This window comes from Solea senegalensis, unplaced genomic scaffold, assembly GCF_019176455.1.
Source record: "Solea senegalensis isolate Sse05_10M unplaced genomic scaffold, IFAPA_SoseM_1 scf7180000013983, whole genome shotgun sequence".
Classification (NCBI taxonomy): Eukaryota; Metazoa; Chordata; class Actinopteri; order Pleuronectiformes; family Soleidae; genus Solea; species Solea senegalensis.
In genome coordinates this window covers 16,650-34,848 of record NW_025320929.1, presented here as the reverse complement: position 1 = coordinate 34,848, position 18,199 = coordinate 16,650, and the positions used below count along the sequence as shown (strand labels likewise).

General features: G+C 40.0%; 3 protein-coding genes across 3 annotated transcripts; 2 read left to right on the top strand and 1 right to left on the bottom strand.

The window, feature by feature from the left end:
- Positions 1-135: 135 nt before the first annotated feature.
- On the top strand, positions 136-4,158 carry syt18b (synaptotagmin XVIIIb). Its single transcript, XM_044015886.1, has 5 exons — positions 136-1,278; positions 1,770-2,776; positions 2,976-3,117; positions 3,772-3,932; positions 4,010-4,158. Exons 1-5 carry the CDS (start codon positions 1,134-1,136, stop codon positions 4,154-4,156), a joined length of 1,602 nt encoding a protein of 533 aa, XP_043871821.1. The 5' UTR covers positions 136-1,133; the 3' UTR covers positions 4,157-4,158.
- On the bottom strand, positions 3,619-11,643 carry LOC122760725 (centrosomal protein of 63 kDa-like). Its single transcript, XM_044015885.1, has 22 exons — positions 11,581-11,643; positions 11,139-11,289; positions 10,991-11,055; positions 10,619-10,898; positions 10,474-10,535; positions 10,257-10,389; positions 10,054-10,179; positions 9,812-9,937; positions 9,635-9,739; positions 9,393-9,542; positions 9,094-9,311; positions 8,747-9,011; positions 8,224-8,329; positions 8,055-8,097; positions 7,330-7,438; positions 7,007-7,082; positions 6,830-6,912; positions 6,656-6,742; positions 6,303-6,419; positions 6,031-6,189; positions 5,233-5,293; positions 3,619-4,929 (listed from the first exon to the last, which is right to left on the bottom strand). Exons 2-22 carry the CDS (start codon positions 11,277-11,279, stop codon positions 4,721-4,723), a joined length of 2,721 nt encoding a protein of 906 aa, XP_043871820.1. The 5' UTR covers positions 11,280-11,289; positions 11,581-11,643; the 3' UTR covers positions 3,619-4,720.
- Positions 11,644-13,034: 1,391 nt separating this feature from the next.
- On the top strand, positions 13,035-18,020 carry edc3 (enhancer of mRNA decapping 3 homolog (S. cerevisiae)). Its single transcript, XM_044015888.1, has 7 exons — positions 13,035-13,170; positions 13,406-13,571; positions 13,661-13,887; positions 13,984-14,322; positions 14,411-14,564; positions 14,728-14,945; positions 15,033-18,020. Exons 2-7 carry the CDS (start codon positions 13,408-13,410, stop codon positions 15,365-15,367), a joined length of 1,437 nt encoding a protein of 478 aa, XP_043871823.1. The 5' UTR covers positions 13,035-13,170; positions 13,406-13,407; the 3' UTR covers positions 15,368-18,020.
- Positions 18,021-18,199: the final 179 nt, after the last annotated feature.

Sequence of the window (18,199 nt, the reverse complement as noted above, 5' to 3'; positions counted from 1 at the left end):
TCATTGATTGAGCTAAAATGCATTAATTCAACTTCTACCTCTTTATCCTCCACATTAGGGTCGCAGTAGTCGCTGGTGCCAATCCCAGCTGACATAGAACAAGTGGCCAGTCTGCATGTTTTTGGACTCTGGGAGGAAACTGGAGAACCCTTTTCAGGACCATGAGTGGCCACATGAGGGCAGTATTTCCTCCTCTGAACAAAACATACACCATTTCATTTTCACTGAGGTCATGCAGCCATTTTTATTTCAGTTCATTTTTTACATCTGTGCTCTCAATATCATCAACCTGAAACCTGAATCAATAACCAATGGGGAAGTTGATTTTAAGCAATTTGTGTCCTGGGTTTATTGTCTGTTAGGTTTTGTATATTTGTGAAATCGGTGACAAAGCAAGCATATGTTTTACATCATATTAGGTTTATAAAATAAAAAATCTGGAGAAGCAGAAAGAGTCTGTGTTAAGAGTTAATTCCTGCAGCTGACCTACAGTGTGATAGAGGCTGTCTCACAGCAGATAAAAACTGTGGGGGGAGGTCAGAGAATGAGTTACAGGATTTACTGCCAGGGTAGTTATTCAGACACTGCTGCACTGGTATGTGGAACAGTGTGAAAGAAAGATGCTGCAGGCACAAATGAGTATTAAGTATTGTGATGGACATCACTGCCGGGAGTCTCCGCCCACCAGGGAGAAATAACACAGGTCATGTCACTGTGCAGATGAGTGGACCACTGTCGTGGGATGAAGACTGGGACCCTCTGTATATAGAAAGTTAGGATGACAGGATGAGTTTTGATCAGGGGAGTTAGTTAGATTCATACTAAATCTGAATTTATGCATGGTCTTTTGGCATGTCATGTAATGTGCAGGCGTTTATGTCGTCACCCACACGTGAACCTCATGATCCTAAATCCTCAAGATATTTAAGGGATTTATTTTTTTGCCTTTTTGTTTTTGACACTCTACAACAATGGTTTTGACTGAACCTCTGAAACAACAGTGTGTGGAGAGAGGACTCAACACTGATGGCTTGATTATGTTTTCAACAGTCAAGCAAATGATCTTCGTTACTGGGACCTCTCTGCTTCTGTGGACTGTTCTTTAGGAAAGCCATCTACAGACAGTTTGCATCATGCCTTATCATGACGATGAGTACCCAGGTCAGCCTCTGTGGCAGTCGGTGCTGCTCTTCTGCTGTAAGGGGATGATAGAGGGCATCATGGTCATACTCTTCCTCTGGCTTCTGGTGCAAGTCCTGTTTACCAAACAATTAGAAGGTACTGTATGTTCTTATAGGATCGAGGTGTGTCTGAGTCCAATCAAGTCACCGGTCACTGCAATTATTTTAAATGGTCCATACTGACCATTAATTAAGGTTCAATTAAGGTTAATTCATTTTCAAAAATGCCAAAGCTAAAATTTGTCATCAGATCAAGAAAGTATTCTTTCTAAGTTGTTTTAGTGCAATATTCCCACTTCGATTCAGTGTTCATCCTCCTAAACTTAACTAACTCAGGGTAAAAAGGTAATCTGTGACTAACTTTAATGTGGATTTTTAGTATGGAGAAGGGTAAATGAACATGACAACCACTTTTTATTTTGAAAATTTCCACAAATAGCAGCTACATAAATGAGAAACATGTTCAGTCTATATACTTCCAAGCAAATGGATAGATACATTTTCAATTGTATAATTCAGGTGTTGCATTAGGGTAAACTGAAATGACTGGCATCTGATTGGACTAATCATCCTCTCTTATGCTTGCAGTTCACCTTCAAGTTCTTCTCTTGGTCGGACTGATCGTCTTTTGCCTCTCCTTGATTCTGGGATGTGTTCTGTGCTGGAGGGAAAGTCACATCTGCTCTGGGAAAGACAAAGATCCTGTGACGTCAGCCCCTGCTGCCCCTGCTGAGCCTGTGACCTTAACCCAGAGCTCACCTCCCTTGACATCGACGATAGCATTCAGGCAGCAATATGAAGAGCTGGATGGAGATATGCTGGAGTTTAACTCCACATTCACAAGCTCTGGCCCTTCAGAGGACAAATTTACCTCTGGGTCATTTTCTAATGGAGCTCGAACTGCCTCTGAACGGAAGGAGCAGCCAAAGTCTTATTTTTCCTTGCGTCGTCTCAGCACACCACCGCTGACATCACCCCTTTATAAACCCATTGATCCGAGCCACACTTCCTTGCCTTCATTTCCCAAACTGGGACTGTTGTCCAAGACATGCAAAGCTCTGCAGAGACGCTGTACCATTACTGGGGATACACTATCTTGTAATGAACACAGCAGGCTCACCAGCCCTACTTCCATCTCTCCTTCTATGCCTGAAGAACCAATCCCTCTAGTTCCACTGAGCTATGGCTCCAGTGTGAGCTGCAAACAGCCAGTATCACCAAAACCCTGTCTCCATTTCACTATGGCCTTCTCTCCAGAGCAACACACCCTGGCAGTCTCTGTCCTTGGCCTCACTGGGACGCCTCACAAACTGGAGGACGTGTCTGTGCTGGGCAGCCTTCCGCCTCTGTATCCCTGTCCCATACAAGCCTCTACTCGGAGCAGCTTCAACATGCTGCTGCTTCTGACGGTGAACTCCGTGAGCGAGCTTCAGAGGTGCACTTTCAGAATAGTTGTGTACACTCAGGAATCACACGGCCACAGAAGCACTGCACTGGGTGAACTGGAGGTGGGATGTGGTGGACAGGACTGGAGAGCAGAACATCCATTTCACTTCACAAAAGAACTCAACCCAAACAAGTGGACACTAAAACAGGTAGTGATGTATTCAATTATTGTTGATAAGAACAGCTGTATATTTTCAGAGAGGTATGGCCACTTTCACCTATTGTGAACCCAGGAGCAAAACCTGTGGTCAGTATTCTTACACTTATTGTTTCCTAGTTTGTGTTTGTGATTGGTGTGTGAGGTTTCTTCTGTGTGTGAACTTAAGCCCACTGACTTTGGTTTTCCAGGATGCAGTGATACATCAGGGGCTTAGCTGTCCTCCACAGATCTTCATTTCGCTTCAGTATCAGACGCTAACCCATCGGATCAAAACCTCAGTCCTCAGAGCAGATAATCTAGACCAAGTCATCCACACGTCGGCAGCACCAGGTAAAACTAGCACTTTGATTTCATTTAAACAAAATGTATTTGATACAGAGTGTGGCAAAATTATTATGTCACCTTGTGCCTTTCAGGGACAGAGGTAAAGTCATTCCCTATGTTTGCTTTTAATGTTGAGGGGATTAAATGATGTCTACAGGAACCAAATGCAGCAGGAGATCATCCCCCTCTTTTTTAATGACATTGTGGTTTAATCCTTCACTACAATCCCCAGGAAAATGTTTCAATCTCTGGGCCTCTGAAATGAACAGATCTAATCTTTGTTTGCATTAGCCTGTATAAAGGCATTATTTATATCCTAGAGCCATTAGATTTGTATGATATCACTGTCATATAGTGTAATACTTTTGCCCATGAATCTTTAAACAACATAAAATACAGTCGGACGGCATGATTTAAATACATGTCTCATTTAATGCAGAGATACTGGATGCAGTAAAATCCAGTGGTAATGCAGCTTTAAAGGAAAGACAAATATTAAAAAACTTATATTTTTCTATGTGGCATATCAGCACAGGTTTATTTTTCAATGTTACAGCTGTCAAATTGTCTTATTGTGTTGTCTTACCATTTACTGACTTCAATTTACTTCTTTAATACTTTTGAGTCTCATTTCCGTGTTTCATTTTCAATCTGTAACAGATTACCAGGTGGTGGTCAATCTGCATCATGAGAGAACTGTGATCAGCAGCAGAGAAACTGAGCGAGGTCCCTCTGCATTGTGGAACACTTCATTCCTCTTTGACCTTCCACCAGGAGACGTCAGTCAGCTCCCCCTCATGCTCGAGTACTTAATCATGCAGGTAAATGTCACTCCTCACAATTGAATAATAATAATAAAAAAAACCAGCTTTGATTTCACTTTTCTCATATTTGACAGAATCAAGTCCTTTCAGACGGTAAAGTCCTCTGCCGAGTCCTCATCGGTGCCGAGGCTGCAGACGCAGGCCGTGCTCACTGGAGAGACATGTGCAGCTTTCAGATGGAGCAGACTCGCTGGCACAGTGTCCAACCTGAACTTGTGTAAAGCTCTGACACATGTGCTTAATATATCGTGTGGACTTAACACCGTGTCAGCAGGGCATCCACAACAACCTTTGACATAAAGTGCTCACAGCTGAGGTTGATTGTGTTGACCGATGCTACAATTCCAACAAATAAAATCTTTAAGCCCAGAGCCTGTTCAATAATGTGTTTGTGACCGTTTTAGCAACACACAAACAAACCTAAAAATATCAGAATTGTTCATTCCCTGTAACATAAGTACATTTTGTGATTCATTTGATGAATGTACTTTATAAAACCATATGTATACACTTTCTCAACACGTTTAGATATCCTGCATGTAAAATTGATAAACTCATTATAGCCTGAGGTTATTCTGTTTTCTGTCAACACTACTACTATTGCCTGAGGTAAATATGTTTATACTGCTGTTGCTACAACTATATCACAATCTTTGTATTTATGATTATCTACCAAAGGGTTAATATAAAAATCCAGATGTGAATTAATGCATACAATATAGGTTACATAGTAGAGAGACTGGCTGGTTCTTAGCAGGTCAGCAAGTTAGGTTTCATGAAACACCTCATTTGTTTTCTCCTCCCTCCTCTTCGTCATCATCATCATCATCATCAGGGCTACAAATATCTATAAGCTCAGCCTGGAATATTCCATCAGGATAGAGGGAAGGTGTTCTTCCCTGCAGTTCGCACTCATCTAGGATTGGCACTTCAAAATCCAAAGATGCATCTGCCGCAGTGTGATGACCCTGGATCGGCCACTTAAACCTTACATCTTAAATAATAATAAGAAAAAACGTGACATGATTAGAAAACAAAATCCAGATTTCCACATCATCTACACAAAGGAAGATAGACAAGGCATGGGAATTCAAAACAATGAAGATTGCACTGATAATAGTAGATATTGCTCTATATGTTAGCCTATTTGAGTGTGAGTCATTTCTGGATACATCCCTGGTTCAGTGAAAATAAAGATTCCAGTCTGGTCTCCGAGGGCTTAAACAGACCATAAACAACACAAGTCATACCACATACGTCTAAACTATTGATTGTATTGATTCATGCACATTTTCACCTCGCAGCAGATTCTCATTTTTGTCCTTCAGTTTGCTGAGATCTGCACTCATAGTTGACGTCTGGTGTGAAAAGAAAATGCTTTTAGTTGTTAGTTGAATGCTTACAGATGCACTTAATGTATATATACGCACACGCGATCATCATTTCATATTTCAAATATGAAATTACTTTTTATAGGTGGCATGAAATCATTCTATGATTTTTATTGAATGCATCTTTTTACACACTGTATTTTCTATATACAATTGAGTTGTTTAAATAATAATTAAAATAATATTAATATAGTGTAAATATGCAGCATTTATTAATGCACAGCAGTACATGCTATGTTAGGATGTTATTAACTCCCCTATGATACAGAGGAAGTCACAAGCCTTAGTGACATAGTGTTACTCCTGCCCATCCTCTTACGGTGGCATCAGATGTGTTCCAGTCGAATGCTTCACTCCTCATCTTAAAATCCGATTATTTTCCAAGCAGAAAGGGTCATAATGTGAGATTACGGATGAACTGCGCTTCACATGGAGTTTAAGTGGTTATGCAGCCATGTCTTTATGTACAGTTTGCTCTTTGATTAAAGCAGAAGCTGGGATTAGTGCTGTCTGCACATATGTGTCTGTACGTAATGAATTGATTATATGAAGTTACATCACTTGTGGATGTTGACGTACAAATGTTTATGAAATACAGAGGCATAAACATGGAGGGCCTTTTGATATGTGTGTGGATGGACGTTTACATTACATTGCTGTTAAGAATGACAACTTAACACATCCACATTCTTAGTGCTTCTTACCTGGTGTTGTCCCTGACTAAGGAGGTTTTCCTCCAGATGAGCATCCCCTGCTGGCTCCTCCTCCTCCTCTCCTCCTGGAAGATCAGCACTCTCCTCATCCTCCTCAAACACTGGCATCAGACCTGACCTCTGCTGCCAGCTCCACCTGTCCGCTGCACTCTGAATGAAAATCAGCACATATTGTACTTTTTCTTCTGCAAGTCATGTGGCTGTTAGTAACATCAAGTCAATGTAGTCAGGATTCAGGATACTCTTATTCATTCTGCTCTTACTCTCCCAACTGTGGGAGTCCAGTCTTGTGGAGAGAAGGTTTCAGTTTGAGCAGCTGCTGATGTGTTGTCCATCAGTCCTGCCTCGTTTTCTTCGTGCTTCTTGAATAAACCCTTTAACTACAAATACAAGTATTCAATGACTTTCTGTTTCTGTCAATGACAGGTTTTTATATTTTGTATTACTTATTTGATAAATGGTACCACTATCAGAGGTGGGAAATGTAAATGACTAAAATCAATATGAATAATAGGCTGGGGAAGCATGCATGAAACTTTATTGCTACTTCATCTTATGCTGAAATATATGCTTGAGTTAGCTGAGTATAAATCACATTGTATTTAACAGCATTTACCTGCTCAGTGACCATCCTGCTCTGCATGACTGTCTCTGGACAGAGAGGTTCATCCTCCTCTTCAACAGGCGGGTTCTCATGTTTAACCTGCAGACAAAGCACCGGTCATTCATTATCATCATCACCTACTCCGTAGAAGGTCATCTTTGGCAACATCACTCCCATGAACTTTACCAAGTAAAGTTGCTTCAGTGTTTGAAGCTTCTGAACGGCCAGGATTTTCTCCTGCTGCAGCTGATCTGCTCTCCTCCTGCTCTCTGCAAACAAAACAATTAAATGCAAAACATATAATATATAAATATTATGATAATATAAATCTAACATTATAAGCACATAAAAGCAGGCTCACACCTTCGAGCTGGGTCCTCAGTGAGTCGGTGGTTGATACATTGGCTTGGCCCTCGTCATCTTGACTGTGTTCAGGGGCCTTTTGTCATGAGGTTTAATTAAAAATTAGAGATGAGAGAGAAAGAAAATGTGTCAGTCATCAGTTAAAACATTTTTCTTTTTATAAAACTTACTCTTCCCTCATTTACTTCTCTCTTTCTGTATGTTTTTTAATCTGAATACACACCTTTTAATCGTGGAAATGAACTGTCAACATTGCATGCCCAAAATATTTACTCTAAACACATGTTTACATAATACATACATCTTATCTTAACGGCACAAACCTTCGTTGTTAGTGAGGGAGGTGAGGGGCATCTTGTCACCTGTGAGGATTTGTTTTGGATGCGGGGCGAGTCTGATGTCGGCTCCCACATCAGAGAGGATTCTGATAAGCTGATGGAGCACAAGATAAAGCAACTGTAGTGTCTGCCCCAGAAAGAATCACACATCTAATTCTTATTTTCGAATATCCTGTTATAAGGCTGAGAAGACACACATGAAATGAATTAGAATCCAAAAAAAGCCCAAAATGGAGTTAACGAAGGGATGCGTAGATCTGAGGGGAGGGAATCAGGTGTTTACTGGTTTTTGGAGTATGGAAGAGCCGACAAACAGGTTGATTTTGTCCAATTTGTTGTCATGCATTGGAAATTGATGTACAATAGGTAAAAAGAGCATGAGAACATCAGCCTAGGATGTTAAGACCAGGAGAGACACATAACATGTATGAAATTGATGATGTGGTTATGGGAAAACAGGGGTTCAGGATTTGAATTAAACTCTGTCGACACCTGCAGGATCCGAACTGATACTGGCTTGCTACATTAAGGTTTTCTTTGTTCATACAAGCCTCGTGTCAGCAGAGTCTTTCCTACACTATCAACTCATCATCTGTTGTTTTAAGAAGAAGGAAGCCTGATTTAAACGACACAACACATCAGAGAATTTAATGTTAAGCCTTTGCTGACGGTGAATTTTAAAAATGAAAATCTCATCACAATCCACTCACTCTCTCACTGTCTCATTGTCCTCAGTCTGCACAGCTTTATCACCTGCAGAAACAAAGCACTTGTTCAATGCTGTGTGTGTGTGTGTGTAGTCCTCACACAACAGTAATCATGATGAGAATATTTGCACTTGCCACAGACTACTGAGGAGACCTGTAAATTCACCTTTACCTTGATCCTTATATCTGTGAAGCAACGTCTGACTCCGGTTTCTTTCCAGCTCCAGCTCTTGTTTACATGCTTCAAGCTCAACCCTCAGCAATGGCTCTGATTCACTCTGTATGAGTTAAGTGTTAAGTGTACAGTTACATGACTGTATATCTACAACATATTCAATAATTAGAGCACCAAAGTGCCCTGACACCAAGAAAGTAGAACTGAGACAGAAGCTTTTAGCAAAAACATAACCATCTTCTTGTCAGCACTTCTGTTTTGTGGCTTTCTATTCCAGCAAGTTTTTAATTTCTTCTTCAGATAAGATTTTTTTTTAATACATGGACATACCCAGCATCACTTTAAAGGTTTGGTAGCATATTAAACCATTAAAGACTAATATGCAAAGTATAAAAGTATAATATAAAAGTCTCAGGAATTGTTTTTTCTTGTGGATAGAAATAATATTAGAAATTATTATTACAATATTACAAATAAGTGTTCTTGTATTAAACATAAATGTTTAAGGGAGTGGTCTTACTTCTTTTCTGGAAATCTTCTTCTTGAGCTCCTCAAGCTCTTCATGTGTGGACTGCAAAGTCAAAGCCACTTTTTGCCATTTCTCAGTCCAGTGTGAGACCATAGCTTTTAATTCCTCAATGTTTTGGACTCTTGTTGCATCTTTTTTCTGATACTCTTCCTCCAGCAGGTGTAACTTATCCTCATTCTCAAGGACCTTGGCGTCTAAACACAGACACTCGTCCTGCAGCGTCTGTTTCTCTGTTGCCAAAGCTTGAACTGAGTCTCTAGATAAATAATGCAAGTGATTTAGTGAGAAGAGGATGACAAATATTTAGCATATAAGAAAGCATGTGTTTAACATCTCACTTGAGCTGCTGGCACTTTTCCTTCATCTCATGTCCACCTTCCTTCATTGTGCTCAGGAGTTCATCTTTTTGTCTCATCAGCTCTGAACGTTCAGCCTCCAGCTCTTTGATCCGTTTAGTATTGACAAGGTTCTCGGCTGTCAGCTCCTTCAGCTGAGTCTGGGATGCATCGAACTTCTGCTTCATCGTTTCATGCTCCAATGACAACTTTTCATTCACCTGGTAGGGCACAGTGGGGGTGATCAATGTAAGGGTTAGAAAATAAACTCAAGAAAAAGACAACCAGTGTAAGTTTTAAACCTCGCTGAGAATTTTTATTTCTTCCTTCATTAGAACAGGTTCATGCTCCTGTCTGTTGTTGTGAGACTCTGCATTAACCCTGTGGTTATCGTTCATACAGCCCTCTGAACCTGGTTGTCTCCTCAGATGAAGCTGCAGATTTGCATTCTCCTGCACACAAACATCATGCAAAGAAACCCTGGTCACACTACAGAAACATAACATTTTGATTTTACACACCACAGACATTTTAGATAAGATACCTGGATGATGAAATCTTTGTCAGACAGAGCTCCCGTCAGTTTGGCTTTCAGTTCTTTTATATTGTCCTCTAGCTTTAGTACCTGAGTTGACAAGATGGCTTTTTCCTGAGCAGAATAAGAAAGTTCATGTTTAATCTGTTTGAGAAGTGAGTGCTGAATCAGAGACAGGAAACTTACGAGGCATGCTTGGCTGATTTTGTTGTTAGCCTGACTTAGCTCTTCTTGCACATCAGAGTGATTGGACAGCATGTGATTGAGCCTCTGATTCATCTCCTCTATTTGACTCAACAGTGCCCTCTGTGTCTAGATACACAGACAGGAAAGTCACAACTCCAAACAAATTTGGACAAATGTGAAATACTATAGCCTACTGCTAGACTTTACACTTTGACATTTCCATTCAATATTTATGAAGTGACCTCAGTTGAAGTCTGGAGTTGCTGAAGTGCCCGATTTCGCTCTTCTTCGTGTGTTTTTGCCCTCGCCTCTGCATCTTTCAGAGCCTCTCTGAGCTTGCACAGGTCTCTGTCAACCTTTTGCTCTGCCTTAACACAAACAAAACACTGTGTGATAAACAGAAAACACAATAATACATTTTTATTTACAGGACAAATCTACACACTCTGTTCAAGTCCTCTTGACTCAAGGGTGATGTTCTCCTGACTGAACAGAAAGTCCTTTCAGACTGTTGGTCATTGCCTCCTCTATCCAAAGTAGACCTCATTCGATACAGGTCCTTCTCCAGCTTTTGGACCCTTGTACATGAATTTCATTGGAGGAATGTTAAGCTTTTCCACAGTAATTTAAATTAACTTCTCCATGTATTTTGCCTCACTCACTTTTCATGGAGCTCTCTGCGCTGCAGGTTCTTGTCAAATCTGAATGATTCAGCATTTTCCTGCTGTGTTGCACAAAGAGAAGGGGTGATATGTGGCAAAGAATAAACATCTACATGAAGCAGAAAAAACAAACCTCTTGACTTACCTTATTTTTCATGTCAAGTACCTCTGCAGTACTTATGTTACATGGTACATCTCTGGTTCTCAGCCTGTCCAGCTGAGTGTCTATAAGCTCTTGAGCACCCTGCCACCATTGCATAACTTCTGCTTGTCTATAGCTACTTCCTCCACGGGCAGCTTCTAATTCAGCCCTTGGAGATGAACGATGGGACCGTGCGGCACCTTCAGGCACCAGATGAGACAATGACTGCCACTTCCTTAGACCTGGGTCATTCTGTCTGAAGACACTGGTGCTGTCTGATGTACTGGAACAGATACAGTGCTTCAGCCCCTCTAATATGAACATAGATATTATAATGTCTGTGTTGCTTACACACTGTGTACATTCTCCCCTCACCTAGTGTTGACATTGGACAGAAATCCTGACCCAGAGACAGTTGCCATATCGTACCATGCTGATGTCTAACAAAAAAACTCACACAGTTTAAACAGTTGCAAATTAATCATTTCTTCCTCATACAAAAAAGCACATATATGGTTCTTACCTGTGCTGTAAAGCGAGATTTGGCTTCCCACGTGTCGAGGTTGGTGAGGGAAAAAGGGCTTGAACTTGAGGGTCGAAACATCATGGAGTGTCCTTCTCGATCAGAGATATTACTTTGTGTGGGAGAGGCTACAGTCCTCATCTCCCCATATCTGCCCAAGTGAAGAGGACAGATCTTCACACAAAGGTGGTAGCTGGTGGCGTGTGTCTATTCTTGGAACATGTGTCTTGATTTTTCCGGTGCTTGCTAAATAACAAACCTTACCACTGCATGGTTAGAACATTGTGTCTCTGATATACAAAACAAATGGCTTCATAGCCATTTCAATACCTAAACATGAGCATGTCTGAAAAACAGTTTATGACTTGAACTGATTTCTGTATTTCACATTAAATAGCTGTCTTAAGATACTTTTCAGTCTCTGTCCACTGACGATGCCTACCTGCTCCGCTTGTAAACCCCACATGGTTTTGACTGCAGTTTGTTCTGCTGCAACCTTCTTAGACTGAGTATCCATGGTAACTTGTGTATACAGGACACGGTTGGGTGGGTGTGTCATGTGCTAATGCTTCTGGGATAGTTTCCACATGACCTCACTCCGTCTGTTGACTGGCTGATGGCACTGTTGTCAAGAACATCATCTAAACAGTAATTATAATACACATAATTTACCTCAGATTAGCTACTTATTACTGTTAACAGGTGATGGTTTTATAGCTTTTGGGGCAGGGAGAGTAAGACACGCAATGTTGATTTTTCAAGATTTTGTTTTAGCTCTGGAGTAAGAAAGTATGCAATGAGTTGTCAAATATTATTATGGCTGAGCTTGCAGATACTCTTTCAGATCAGTGTGAAATATTGCATCTATGACTAAATCTAAAGTTGTTTTTCAGTCCAATTGTGTCAGGCCATTGTCATAAGCATTTAAAATCCCTCAGCCTTTAAAAAAGAACACGGAAAATAATTTTTAACTTAATTCATTGCACATGCCGCTTATACCGTAGGTCAAATTTGTATAAGATAATGTGGAACTAATATACCCCATTCTTTCTTGTAGTCCGATTTTATGTCAACTTGAATTTGAAGAGAACAAGTAATGAAAGCAACAGGAAGTACAGACAAAAATTACTGTGGATTCTTTGAAACAATTCCGAATTTGTCAGTCCATAAAATATCTTTTATGTATTATTATTTGTTATGTTGTTGTTTGATAATAATTCACACATTTACAATTATGAATAGGCAAGGCAAGGCAAGTTTATTTGTATAGCGCCATTCTTACACAAGGCAATTCATAGTGCTTTACAGAAGCAAGTAAATACATCGGAAATTAAAACAAAATCAATTAAAAAAAACAAAACAAAAAAACAATCAATTATGAATATGAAACTTTTCACATTAAATAAGATGATTTTAGAAGCAAAAATAGCATTTGTTCATATCAACTTTAAAAATCCCAAATCCCTTTTCTGTGACTTGACATCATACTTCCTCTATAACTTCCGCAAATGAGGGGCCCCTTTACTTCCGGTCCGTTTACGTATCGTAGTTGTCTATTCATTTATGGTTTCACTATTTAGTCATGACTCCTGGGGGATTGAACATGGCCTAAAATGAAAAAAGGGTGTTTAAAATGTAAGCGTCATGAGTGGACAAAAGTGGAGCACTGCTGCGTTCCTCTGTGAAGTCAACAACCTCCCATAATTCGTCGTTAAATACTCTTAGTAACTTCTACAGACACCGGCTGTAGAACGTCCCTTCATCGGTAGCTGACAGCTGGCTTATTGAAAACCAAGTAGAGACCGTGCACAATACAACAACTTAATAATCATTAACTTGGTGTAAGCTATTATTTTGAAAAACTCTCATCCGGAAACAGGAAATTGTCACCCAGAAGCTATTAGCCAAAGGTTGTAGCTATTCCTGAGGCTAACAGTTTCCGAGATTTAAGATTCTTACTGTCAAGCACTTAACAGTACAGATTATTATTCATTGTTCTTCAAGTTCCTGACCATTGAATTAGGTCCAAAAGGTAAGATACTTAAATAAGATACGCAAATACAGAATTTTCATGCAATGAACGTAAATAACAGGTCGACGCTAACGCTAGTCGGTTAGCTTAACTGTTTGTCAGCATCGAGCAGCAAGTATCTCAGATGAACTACTATCAGAAAGTTGTTTTGTTGAATTAATTTAAGTGTTGTGGATACTGCAAGTCTGTTATTTAAATAATTTAGGTGTAAATTATGTTATTCATCATTATGCAGAAATGGCTGCGGATTGGTTGGGTAGTTTAGTGTCCATTAACTGTGGGCCGACACTGGGAGTCTATCAAGGAGAAGTATCATCTGTGGACCAGACCAGCCAAACTATCTCTTTAAAACAACCTTACCACAATGGAGTCAAGTGTCCAGTCCCCGAGGTCACGTTCAGGTAAAACTTGGCGTTTAATTATTTCCCCCACTAGCTGACTTTGCATATAGATCTGTTTCACATCTGTGGTTTGTCTTCTCTTTCTGCAGTGCTATTGACATCAAGGAACTAAAGATTTTAGATATTAGAAATGGCAACATACGGACCAGCAATTCTGTGCCTACAAAAATTGGCACTGCTCCAGTTGCAGTCCCAAAGGGTGACCCCAGGTCTGTGGAGAAAGTTAACTCTCCTCAGCATTGCTCTAAAAGCTACGGAGAGCGTCATCTGGATGTTCCTGGACAGCCCAAAGGATTCCGTCGAAGACACAACTCTTGTAAGACCACATTTCTACAATTCTGTCACAATAAATATAATTACTACTGTTCATTGCTCTGCATAGAGATGATCAATTAATTTACTTTCCCATTAGGGTCATCTTGCAGTCGAGGGCCAAGTCAAATGACACCGAAGAAGAACGGGGTGAAGAATGGTCAGATGAAGCAAAGAGATGACGAGTGTTTTGGGGATGGTGTGGATGAAGAACTGGAAACCGATTTTGATTTTGAAGGAAACTTGGCTCTTTTTGACAAAGCAGCAGTTTTCTCAGAGATTGACATATCAGAGCGTCGTAATGGTGCAAGGTCACGTGGGACACCACAAGAGCAGACACCTTCGCGGTACCGTCACGATGAGAACATCCTGGAAGGAAAACCTATTGTGTACAGACAGATTACTGTACCACAGCCTGGGCCCAAAGAATATTGCACTGGTAAGTGTTCCTCAATGCTAAAAATGTTAACAAATGATAATGCTAGGAAATTAATGAAAGTTGCATATTTGTGTCCTTTCCCTTATAGATTCTGGGCTTGTTGTACCCAGTATTTCCTATGAACTTCACAAGCGTCTGCTCTCTGTTGCTGAGCATTATGGTCTGTCGTTGGAAAGAAGACTTGAAATGACTGGAGTGTGTGCCAGTCAGATGGCACTTACTTTGCTTGGTGGCCCCAACAGGTAAGCATGTAGTGACGGTTTATATACAACTTACTGTTAAATTTGATAATGGTCAGAAAGTATGTTGTTAAAGTAAAAAAAAAGGTGAAGACTTAACCAAGGATGATTGGTTTGTTTTTACTTTAGTTTTAATACTTAGTATTATGAATGTTTTTTTTTCCAGATTCACTCCAAAAAATTTACACCAGCGCCCCACAGTTGCTCTGCTGTGTGGCCCCCATGTTCAGGGAGCTCAGGGCATCAGTTGTGGTCGTCACCTGGCTAATCATGAAGTAGAGGCAATCCTTTTTCTGCCAAACTTTGTCAAGATGCTTGACTCAGTCACCAGTGAGCTCACACTCTTTAACAAGACTGGGGGCAAACAGGTGTCAAGTATCAAAGGTGAGCCTTTTTTTTCTTTTTATTATGTTTTGACTTTATGTATTTGCAGCAAGCTAAACCCTAATATTTTTCTTTCTCACCCTTCAGACCTTCCAGACACCCCGGTTGACCTAATCATTAACTGCCTGGACTGCCATGAGAACACATTCCTGATGGATCAGCCTTGGTACCGAGCAGCTGCAGACTGGGCTAATCGGAACAGAGCGCCAGTGCTCAGCTTAGACCCTCCTGTGAGTGGGCAGGGTCAGGCAGTTGAGGCCAAGTGGTCCCTCTCTCTTTGCCTCCCGCTTCCCCTGGCTGAAGGTGCTGGCAGGGTTTACCTGTGTGACATAGGTATTCCTCGCCAGGTGTTCCAGGAAGTTGGAATCAAGTACCATTCTCCTTTTGGGTGCAAGTTTGTCATCCCACTGCACTCTGCATGAGGGGACTGACGGTTAACACGACAGATTGAATCTTTCACCATTCTTGACTGGGTTTGGGCGTTTGAGCTTCTGTTTTTCTGTTCATCCCTTAGTTTTCTAACTCATCAACATGTGAAAAGTATTTTTTCCTCTATGAAGGACCATGGTTTCCTACGTTAGGTCTTCAGGGACGTTAAGCTTACACCTGGTTTACACAGGATGCGTGGCGTGTGCTTCGCTGCTGTGTGGTATTACTGCTGTGTCTTGCTTGTTTGTGTGTTCACAATAGCTGCATGTCTGCTGCATCTTACTTGTGTGTAAGAGTCAGCCTTTCACCCAATAAGTATTACACCTGCTAAAATTGATTTGAAAATATATTTTTGTTTTTCATGCATTCATACTCAGCCTAGACACTAAAACTGCTGTGCAAAAGATCTTTTCTATTTTTGCTGGGAATAGCACGTGTCACACAAAAACATAGGTAAGACGCTGGAACATAAAAATGTCCATGCCTGAGACATACACCTCTCGCAGGCGGTGTGAATGCACTGAAAACGTGAGCTGACAATGACAATGCAGCAGCGACACACATGCCACACGCACCATATGTGAACCAGGCCTTATTGATTGAGAAGAAAAAAAACTTTTAAATCATTGAAAAAAAGGAGAGTCATCAAAAGTAAACATATAGTTGTATTTGCATATTGTACATACAATTCTATTTACATATTGCAAGGTATTTCAATGATAGGTTTCTGTACAATACACACAGAGTTTAGTTTTAAATTGAGTAGGACAATCTGACTTAAAAAGGAGAGTCTCTGAATGTTCATTGCAATCTATCGTTATTCCAAAGCCATGTAGTGAATGAGAACCAGTAATGAATACATGCAAATGTGGGATTATTACATCACTCTGGATGATACAACAGAAATTGCATATATTTTTTTCCGTTATGATTACTTGTGGCTTTGCTCACTGCCTTCCAGATTTTTATCAGGATAAAATCTTCAGCCAAAGTGAATTTTCATCTGTGTGTTGTCAAACTAAATGGACGTGGATTTGTCTGGTCACTGGAGAGAATCCAGATATCACTTGTTTTGTTTGCCCGCGGTATATTGTGTTAATAATAAGGGCTCAGATAAGATGAAACCGCATCCAAAACCATTATCAGTCCCTTTTATAGTGATGGTTTTGGAGAAGTTAACAGACTTAATTTTCGAAAAACTGAAGAAACATACCATTGTCTTTGAAAGCTTCAGGTCTTTAACTATAAATCATGACCATTTAACATTTCTACTGGTCATTTGCTGGCAACTGTTTATACAGTATTTTTGGTTTTCATTCATTGCCGTCTGAAAATGAATGAACAGTTTCAAAATTGGTTATATTGTTATTTTCTTCTTACACTAACAAGAATAAATGTGGACTTGATGTTTGGCAAAATAATCTTATACTAAATAGAAATGAGTAGAAGCCAGTGGATACCTGGAACAATAGAAAATAATACATATTAGTTTCTTATAGTAACTCTATAGCGTTTTGATTTGCAGATGGTTAGGAGCTATGTAAGATGTTAAAGATTTTATATGGCCTGGCTGAAAACCACTGGTATAGCAATGGAATTCAGCTGGGAATGTCAGTTTTCCAACTAAAGTCATAAAATACAGCATTAGGAAAATTTTGATTTCAACCCACAGAAAAGGAAAAAAATCTCTGTACCAGTTAAAAGTGGCTTATTGTGATGAGAAGCTGTTGACAAAGTTTTGTCTGAATGTATTTGACCATTACTTTTGTTTATCCTTCCCCCAAAACATAGACTGTGAAACATACATACAAAGTTGGCTGTATGATTGCTTATTGAGGCCTTGGCGGAGGAGTCATTTGTAATGTAAGAGCTTTTCAACAATGCTTTGCTGCATCTTTCATAATACCTGCGGCCCGTATCGCTGAGATCACCAGAGTTTAAAAACACTGAATAGACTTACAAGGTTACAAATCTTACTGTTTGGTATTTGATGTATTTTTTTTCCCACGCATAAGCTCAAGGATAAAATAAACCTTGTTATGTTTTCTCTGTGTACACCAGTCTGCACAGGGTTTGAGCACTGAATCAGTGAAATTTACTGCCATGCACAAATGTTTTGTCCTTTCTCCAACATTCCTTCAGCCTGATGTGTCATGTCACATCTGTTGAGACAAGCAGCCAGTGTTACTAAATGTGAACATAAGCTGATGTGTGTTTGTCTTTGGCCACCAGGGGGCTGTGAATCCACATGGTTTAGTGGAGGCTTTTCCTCATTCTGTTGTAAAAAAAATAAATAAAAAAATGGCAGCTTTATGTACCTAATATTTCATTCCACTATGAATGGTGTGACTTCTTAATAAAATGTGATCAACCAGTTAATGAGAATACTCCTGTTAGAAAGGAAAATGGTTTAAAAGGAGATTTTGTTTCCTTGTTTTGAAAAAAATTGTTTTGTTGTACTGCAATGGATGTTGTGTCCATAAAGGTCAGATTTCAGTTCAGCAAAGCCACATTGAATGAAGAGGGGAAGATTTTCGGCCACAGTACTTTTGTGACCAATGTTCACACTTAAGCTTCCTGTGTAGAACAAAATGTCCAGTGGTTTTGTGTTACATCTGCAGATTAAAGCAATTTAAAAAGAAATAACCACTGTTGATGTTGTGGGACTTCTTTTGAACATTACCTCATTGATTAACACTGACATGGGTTCAGTGCAGTGTTGTAGTTAAGACAGCAAAAACCAAGAGCAAGCCAGTCTGAAACCAAGACCAGTCATATCATGTTTTTTTGCTTCCTGAAATCAAAAATATAATACTCTCTTCTAC